This window comes from Leucopleurus acutus (genome assembly GCF_964270905.1).
Source record: "Leucopleurus acutus genome assembly, chromosome: 17".
NCBI lineage: Eukaryota > Metazoa > Chordata > Mammalia > Artiodactyla > Delphinidae > Leucopleurus > Leucopleurus acutus.
The window spans coordinates 55,201,575-55,211,094 of record NC_139159.1 but is presented as its reverse complement, the minus strand read 5'-3'; the positions used below and the strand labels follow the sequence as shown (position 1 = coordinate 55,211,094).

The 9,520-nt window shown below is 41.7% G+C and overlaps 1 protein-coding gene across 1 annotated transcript; it reads left to right on the top strand.

Annotated features, from left to right (window-relative positions):
- Positions 1 to 2,899: 2,899 nt before the first annotated feature.
- TMEM74 (transmembrane protein 74) lies at positions 2,900 to 3,817 on the top strand (the record flags this gene model as incomplete). The annotated part of the gene is made up of 1 exon (XM_082858586.1): positions 2,900 to 3,817. One exon carries the CDS (start codon positions 2,900 to 2,902, stop codon positions 3,815 to 3,817), a length of 918 nt encoding a protein of 305 aa, XP_082714712.1.
- Positions 3,818 to 9,520: the final 5,703 nt, after the last annotated feature.

Below are 9,520 nucleotides of genomic sequence, written 5' to 3'. Positions count from 1 at the left end.
AACAAAACGAAATCTGCATATTGCCTGGCACATAGTTGTAACTAAATATACACTCCTTCCCTCATAATCCTGTGGCCACACCTGAGGCTAGGGGACCTAAGCCTGAGTTTAAGAGCCAGCGATTTCTTCTAACGTGCCAGGCCGGAGCACGGAGGTATAGCGGGAACTCGTCTTCAGGAAGGGCAAAAGCGAGAAGGTAGGACAGAAGAGAGACAGGAGGGAGGCAGGGAGGCCGAACCGCACTACATCTCCCGGGATGCTCAGCAAGAGGGAGAGCCGAGCCCCGCCCCGGCCCGCCCAACCGGCACAGCAGGCGCTGCCCACCCCACGAAGCCCGGCGGCGCGTAGAGGCTACAAGTGCTGCGGCTTGTGAGCGGGGTACTTTCCCGAGGAGCCGCGCAGGGACAAGCGCGCGGTGCTTGAGCCTCGCTGGGTGGCCAAGGCAGGAGGTGAGTGGCGGAGAGAGGGACGGGGAGGAGGCGCTGGGGCGAGGGAGAGACCCCGAGAGCCTGGCCGAGCGTCCCCAGTCCTTGCCCAAGGTGCCTGCCTTGCCTTAGGGTATTTGGCGAACGCAGCCCAACACTGGGTACCTCGGCGGACGCGGAGTTCACCCGGAATGGATTGATTCCGCGAAGGACACCGCTGCCCGGAGCTCGCGGCGCGCCCTTCCCGCACAGCGCGCGCAGGACGGATCCCGAGGTCGCCTCCCCCAGACCAGCCTCGCCTGTGTCAGTTAGTTCCAATGCAAATATTAATGTCCTTAATTGCTGGCAGACGGACGAGGGAGAGTGCTGACCCCTCGTTTTGCGGTGCAGTTTTATTAACCGCGCTCTTAAACCAGAGATGAGAGGGAGTAGACTGAAGGAAAGAGCCTTTAGCTGGTCCCCTGGGATTATCCATTCTCCCCTGAGAATGGAAGCCCCGGATAACGGAGCTGCAAAGGAAATCGACTGTGCGGCTTGTTCCGATGGAACAAGCAGTCTCCCTTTTAAGAGAAAAAGAAGCAGGAGAAGGGAATTAAGTGGAGATTTCTCTCCCTCTTTGTTATAAATTGGAAGTCCCGTAAGGGACTCTGCCGATTTTTATCTAAAGTAATCCAATTTGATGGGTTATTTGTGCCAAGGGTTAATCACAGCGCCTAATGTTTGAGGGAACTGCGAGATGATTTCTCATTTCAGTAATTGGTCAAACCCGTTATCATCGCTTCCTTCACTGAGGGATCCTGCAGTGGGGGTCTGTCCACCTACTAAAGGAAAGCTCTGGTTCGGTTGTGTTTTTCCTGCACCTGATTTTTTTTGTTTGCTTTTGTTTTGGGCTTGGTTTTTATCTGTTTTAGCCCCAGAGAAACGCCGATAATAGGAGAGAAGTGTGTGTGTGTGTGTGTGTGTGTGTTTTAAACAAACTCTAATGTAGAACAGAAAACATGTAAATTTCCTCTCCCATATTTTAAGTGAGTTTCCAGGTGGACTTTAGGTTGGCCTACCTGCGTTTCTGTGTGGGTTTACCAGCTGCTGGGATGTGGATTTTGAAGCATAATAAGCCTCCAAGACATGAGTTAAATCAGTTATTACCCTGAACTTGGAAGCAAAATAAAAAGGGCCTTTGCTTGAAACCTCTGTACTTGGTGATAGTGGAAAGTACATTTTTATTCCTCAGAAAGATGGCAGAGGCAGAGAAAGATGGGCAACTGGTTTTCTGCTCAACACAAACTTCTATCCCATAAATGTGCCTTGCTGTGGTGGGGCTGAGGGCATGTGACGGATACAGAGTTCCAGAGGTAACTTTGGAAATAGCTTTCCACCTATTTGCCTCAACAAAACTGTGACTCTGTGGGTTGATGATTTGTCTTTTATTGTCAGTTTACTTCTAGATTGGATTTGTGAAAACTTCTAGACAGTTGATTTCCTGTACACATTTGTTAGCAAACCATGCCGAGGTAGAGGAACTCATACCCACTCAGACCCAGTGAGTGGGAGTAGCAGACCTATACCTGGAGCAGGCAGCTGTGTGTGTGTGTGTGTGTGTGTGTGTGTGTGTGTGTGTGTGTAGGAGTGGGCTGCCCATTGTGTTTTGCAGAGATCACACAATGAGGTGTGTCGTCCACATACTTTTGGGTCCAGAACATGCTACCACCATCTGGCAGTAAGCTGAGAATGGAAGCACTGTGAACAAGGCTGTGTGACTAGGGTCTCTGGATATACAAAGTGTAAGGTTAGGAGGGGTGGCTGATCAAGCTAGCCATCTTTCACCCATTTCAGAGCTACCCAGTCAAAATGCTGAGCCCCAGCTCCAACAGAGCCCAACTGATAGTGACATACTGATTGGTTCACCCATGGTGACGCTCTAACACTAATCTGTCTTAGAATCTGTTCTGAACTACAGAGAGTCTAAACACTTATAATTTAACTGAATTGTTGAGAAGTCTGTGCTTCCCTAGATTCTTCAGAAAATCAGCAGCTCTGCTAAAAAAGGTCCCTGCTTTTCTCATTTGTATCTCTATGCAGGAAACCTGCCTTCTCGTTTGAGGGATCCTGTCACCGAAATGTGTGAGTCCTTGGATAAATTTGGCTTGGTGACGGCAATGCTTTCTTCAGAGACACTGCCACTTCCTCCATGTTCCTTTTCTACCCTGGCCTAAATTTCTCAGTGTTAATCCCTGTGATAAGTCAGAGGATTTGCCCTTCTCACACTTTCCCACCACTAGGTAGCCTCTCCTTTCTCTTACCTCTTTTAGGAGGAATTGGGGCTGAAGTGTCAAGACCTGTGGCTACAAAGGAGATGAGGGCCTCAGGAGCAATACTGCTGGTGGTACGGCCTTAGCTCCTGTTGGGTTCTTATCTAACTGTGTTGCTATTGGCAGACTTTCTGGAAGCTGCTGGGGGATGTCTGACTAGCTCCAATGGAGCTCCACTATCTTGCTAAGAAGAGCAGCCAGGCAGCCCTGTGTGATGCTATGGACTGGAGTTCAGGAGGGCTTCCCAGGGACCAGGCAGATGCAGCAGCCACTAAAGCTGCTCTCTGCTGCCAGAGACATTGTACGTCGACACCAAGAGCACCAGAGAGGGAAGGGTCTAAACTTAGCCCTTCTCCAGCATCCCCTTCCCCCTCACTGCAAGACAGTGCTATTCAGCTAGACTTCTTGCCACCAGGGCTTCTCAACTCAGGGAACAATCAAATAACAGCAGAACAGAAAGTCTGTGACTGCTGTAGCCAGGAATTAGAAACCTCTTTTACCTATGTGGATGAGAATATCAACCTGGAGCAAAGGAACCGGCGCTCCCCTTCAGCAAAAGGGAGTAAGCACCTGGGAGACCTTGGCTGGGGAAATCCTAATGAGTGGTCCCCCGAGGCTGCCATATCGCTGATATCCGAAGATGAAGATGATGCAAGCTCGGAAGCCACCTCTTCAGGGAAGTCAGTAGACTATGGTTTCATAAGCGCCATCTTGTTCTTGGTCACTGGCATCTTGCTGGTGATCATCTCTTACGTTGTCCCACGGGATGTGACTGTGGATCCCAACACTGTGCCGGCCCGGGAGATGGAACGTCTGGAGAAGGAGAGCGCGAGGCTGGGGGCTCACCTAGACCGCTGTGTGATTGCCGGCCTCTGCCTTCTCACGCTTGGGGGGGTCGTTCTTTCCTGTTTGCTAATGATGTCCATGTGGAAGGGGGAGCTATATCGGCGTGACAGGTTTGCCTCTTCCAAAGAGTCTGCGAAACTCTACGGTTCCTTCAACTTCAGGATGAAAACCAGCACTAATGAAAACACCCTGGAGCTGTCCTTGGTAGAGGAAGATGCTCTCGCTGTACAGAGTTAATTCTGGTTGTGAACTTCTTGAGAGTCTGCCTTGGCATTTTATATGAACAGAACAAAGCAAAGCAAAACAAAACACAACACATTTCTTAAAATTAACAGTGCAGTTTATCTGCCTGGCGAGGAAAGTCTATTTCCCAAACGAACAGCCAGTGAGTGTTTTTGTTCTCTATGTACTTTTATTTAGAAGAAAAGCCATGTAAGATGCATGAAGAAACCACAACCAGCTTCACCAGTCCTCAAGAGCTGAGAGTAATTAATCTGTAATGGCCATCAGCTTCTACTTATATAGCAAAATACTTCTAACAATCCAGTGTGCAAACGATTTCTTTTACATGATATGGGATATTATTCTTTGGACGCTAGGAGGTGTAGGATCAATTAGCAACCTATTTTGTGAAAAAGAATATAAGCGCTAATCACATAATAAGGCTTACATTTAATTCTCAAAGGTGCTTATCCATTTTCTTGCTAAATTTATTCTTCCTGTAATTTGGCTAAACACTAAAATATGGGGTTTTGACTTTGAATATTTCAAAGCTTGAGGATACTGATTATTAAAAAATGCGAAAACACATATGTTATATTCAAAACTATTCCAGTACACAGAAGTGGTAACTAAGTCATTAGAATAAACTTTCTAGTAAAATAAAATTATATAAATCAAACAATCTGAATTTAACCCAGAATGGTAGTGTCAGATATTAGGCAGTGTCACATGCCCATTTTCTAGATGAAGTAAAATTAATTGCTGATATAAATTTCATTTTCTGTTTGTGATTTAGCTATCATACTGGTTATCCGCACTCTTGAAGTCTTTCCTGGTTCTCACACCAGAGAGGCAAGAATAAGATGTTTTTATCCTATTTCCAGATATCTAAGCATCTAGGCAGGTTGACTCATGATTGGCTCAGGCACACTCCCAGGTGACATTTTGTTGTTGTTTGGAGAAAACCTCCAATACAAGTGCAGCTAGACTCTTGGGGACCGTGCCTAGAAACTGGTGTCATTTACTCAGGCCAAGCAACAAGTCATTGCGCCAGGATGGCAGCAGTCCTTAAGCTCACAGCCAAAAATATTAAAATGAGAAGAGAGAGAGACAGACTAAACACACTGACTCAGTGGGAACTGCACTCCTCACTAGAATCCACCTGCCCCTATCGATGGTCTAGGCATTCTGAGCACCTAATATCCAGGCCCTGTGAGATCTTGCCTCATGCATTCAAACTTGCTTGATTACAAGCACTATGAGCAAAACAGTAAATACTTTGTGAAACACACACCTAGCATCCATGCTAACTCAGTGTCTTGGTACGGTTATGGTTCAAGAAGGGGATGGGGAATGCAGCCTCAGAAATATCTTGCATTTTAGAATTCTTCTCTGAGGTGTTTCCAACTTCCCACTTCAAGAGTTGTTTTAGTTTCCATTACTTTGTTACCAGGATCAGTGGGGCCATTCTTAAAGAGGACTGGAGCTGGGAATTGGGGTGGGAGGGCAGGAAAGGGGAGGTGAGAAAGTGATTTCTTTGTAGATTCTAAAGCCTAATTCTAATGTCTGAAGTTTTTGTTGTTATTGAAGACTGTGGAATATGTGGGTGACTTTGGCTGGCAGAGTGTGTGAGTCAGGATATTTATGTGAGTGAGCTCTTGTGGGTGTCAGATTGATTTGATGAGTTAGGTACACTATGTGTTAGTAAGGGTTAAAGCGAAATGCAAAAAGAGAAGATCAGAGGATAATAAAAATAGTGAGGACAGGTGTGTGAAAGAATTATTAGGTTAAAATGGTAAATTATATGGACATCAGAGGAAGCTGGATGTAGCTGGATTACCTTATCCTATGTAACAGACTATTACTGATTTGGAAATAGTTGGTATAATATAGACATGATTTCTGTTTTCTACTGCTTTTTGAAGAAACTTTTGTTTTACCGTGACTCTCATGTGTTGAGGCCGGCTTAACAGCAGTATAAATTTCATATTCTGAGGTTTATATATAAATTTTCAGATTCTAGCCTGCTTGAGGATCTACTTTGCGTGACGTTGAGGCAATAAGGGAATAATCTCCTTGGCTTCGTGAGTAGGTCTGAGCTGTGTGTTTTTTTAAAATATACTTTTAAAAAATACGTGTTTATTCAGAGATGCTAAATGGCATCAGCTGAGTTTTGTTTTTATTTATTGATGAAACAGGATTAATTAGTCAAATTGCAGACAATTAATGAGCAGCCTGATTTTCAGCTTCTGAAGTAAGACAAATTTGAGAATCAGGTGTTAGGACGTTTTTTCAGTTCTGTAAAACTGATGCTAAAGGAGAAAAAGTCAAAGCTCTTCATTTGGAAGCAATTAATGAATGTTGTAGTGCTACCAAACTACATATAGTTCTGATGTGATCTAAAGGATATATATTCCTACATATATATTCATATAAATATATGTATATATCCCAATTAGGAAAAAATATTCAGGGAAAAAAAGACTTAGAATATATTTCTTCCTTTTCTTCCTTAAACTTTTAAAATTGAAATATAGTAAGTATATGCTTACTTATGTCAACATTATTTAAATCTGCTCGTATATAGGGCAGATATATAGGGCATATCTCTTTTAACTTCTCCTTTTATGTGGGCAGACCATTACTCCAAAAGGAACCAATTCAGAACATCATCTGGGTGTCTCCTCTAGTGCTGTGTTGACATGATTTAGACAACTGCCTTAATCAGTTATGATTTCCCCAGGTATTCAGCTGTGTAGCTCTAGTTCATCCTGTCAGTGCCTAAATTCAAGAAAAAGATTAACTGAATTTAAAGTGATGGTAACACAGGTAACAAAAAACCCTGAACTTTAGACACTGTTTTTTCCAATCTGATAAAGAGGGTCTGGGGCTCTAAATATATTTATTTAGAAGTACTTTGGCAACATCAGGTGATACTGTTATAGTCACTGAACAGACCATAGCTATGGTGCTGGTCTTGGAGCCTTCCTGGAGATTTGTGACTTTACGCCTATCTCTTTAACATGGTGCTGGTTGTTATCTATGAGAGCTTTTATTGCTAGACCTGGAGAAGCAGAACTCTTTTTGCAGAGGTCCATAGTTTAGGTCTTTAACTTTTTACCAGGTTTTAGAAAACTAAACTTAGAGTCACCTTCCTAATCTTAAAAGAAGACAGCTCATTGTTCAGCGTTGAGACCCAAAGCGGTGAGTACCACAAAGAAAGCTGCCTTTCTCTATTACTACCGGGATCTACAGGCTGCTAACGACCAGTTTAATTGTCTTAATGACTTTAATAAAAACTGTTCCTTTTTAGTTCACCTTAAACTGTTTGTGGCAGAGCTGCCGTGATTTCTTTGCAATGTTGTGTGTCCTTTTTAGCTGTCTGGAGCTCCTAAGGCAGACCATCTCATATGATGTACTGGCTCCCTCATAAGAAGAATGTCTTTCCTCCAGGCTCCCCATTTCATAGCTGGTTTGTAGTTTAGAGGATTACAGGACTGCTTGGAACCATGAAATACTTGGTGGCTGTGGGTGTTTTTACCCACAAAATTGCCATGCCCCTTGATGCTATACTACCTAGGTACTTGCCTTGCTATCAGTCTCACATGCTTTACTGTCTGCTTAAAATATGAGTCCATCCCTCTCATACTTAATTGTTTTAGGGGCCCAACTGGACCAGTACTGGCACATGTCCTTCGAGGTGCAAATTTAGACAAAGAGACTGCCCTACCAAATTCCTTTGTGCCTTCCCTTTGCTGCTGGGCATAAGGATAAATGAGTGAGTGAGAATTATGTCAGTTGAATATCAGGAATTAAAGGTGTGAATCCAAGTGGCTCTACTTTTTGTTACTTCTTTGTGAGAGGCAAAAATTCTGGGCAAGAAGATTTGAACATTTTAGCCTTCATCTTTCACACGTGCAATGACAGGCACATGCAAAACCTGTATTATTCATACAAAGTTAAACAAAAAATGTTCTATGTATATATTAGGAGAAGATTTTCCAATCTGAAGGTCAGATTCCATTGCAGCAATGACTGCTACCACAGAAATGTGGTCTGACAAAAGAGATTCACAACCTTCACCAATGGTTCACCTGTTCAGCAAGATTTAATACCACCAACTATATTCCACTGTGACAAAGGAATAAGACAGATCCTTATAGTTCTCTGTAATGGGGTTTACCCTTTCCCAGAATTGGGCATAAAGAATGACTACAATAAAAAGAATTATGATGAAATCTCACTGGATTTTCTCAGTATAAAATGATTTGTAAAGAGAATTGACATATCGGCTTTCAGCTGATTTTCAGCCATATCATTTTATGGTTCATAGTATTCTATAATATTCTTTCCTTCCAACTTTCGTATGGGCATAAGCCTTGGGAAGTAATTGGCCTGACTGGTGCACTAGCACTGTAAAAAGTAAGATGTTATTTTAAACATAAAAAACTGAGTTCAAAAATCCATGGGTTACTTTTAAGAGTGCACCTATCATTTCTGTTTGCTAGTGTGCAAATTTATGTACACTCAAGTCTATGTATCTACTAGGAGAATATTTTATAATTATAGAACTGTAACATTTAAAGCTATCATTAGAATAATTTTCTTATAGGAAACTTGGCATGCCTTAATGTTGACTTTAAGGACAAGAGAAGTCTTTCACAGGTCGTGAATGAAGAATTTGCCATCAACCTCAGAATGAGATGCCATAATTATATGGATTGTTTTGGTTATTCAGCTTCCTGCAGATGCTTAATTTACATTTTTAACCTCCCAATTTTAGGCTCATAAAAGTGTGGCATATTTAGAAATCATTTTACCATGATTATTATTTTATTTCAGGGAAATATGAGTAGCAGACAGTGTTTTCCTCTGCTTTATTAATTCTCCTGTGTTTCAGGAAGAGCCAGCCTTGTTTTCCCACTACCATCTTCATGCTTCCTAGCCAGGCTCCAAAGAAATGTCATACAAGAAAGCAAAGATAGGTTATTCTATATAGTGTATTGAGAGTTTTAGTTTTATGGTTCTCATCGTGCTTTAAATTTTACTGTTCTTGCCAAACAAGAAAAATAATTTGATGTTGATTATTTGTTTTTGATATTCTAAAAGGGCAGTTATTAAGGTTCTTGGCTTTTTATTAGGGCATTTGATGCCATATATGTTAATAGCAAGTGTGTCATATCATTTTAAAATAAAACTATTTATTAAGATGTTTTATTGTGTTTGTTAACTTTCATGTAAATCTGAATCTTTAATGCTGATTTGATCTTTTAAAATTATATTTCAAATTATCTGTCGAAAAAAATTAGAAGTAATATTTACCCCTGATTCAACCATAACATTCTTCTTGCTACCATATAATTGGACAATGTAAACTATGCCTTTTGTTTTTACTTTATATGAAACAATGAAAGCTATTTGGGTTTCTCTAAATTCTTCAAAAAATACAGGAATAGATATTTTAAAAACACTTACCTAAAAAATCTAGAAAGCTTTTAGGTGAGAAACAAATAACTGGATTAGCTTGTGCCCCTGTTCTTAATCATTTTTAAATCTAATTTTGATCTCTATTTTCATTTGAGAGATGGATAAGAATTTATATAATTAAGTGGAACTTTATCCTTATTTTGTATAACTGCTGTCAAGGTTGAGAATCCTAAAGCGACAATTTGAAGTGAAGCCCCATATGTTGCTCCACTCATTTAAAACAAAAATTGG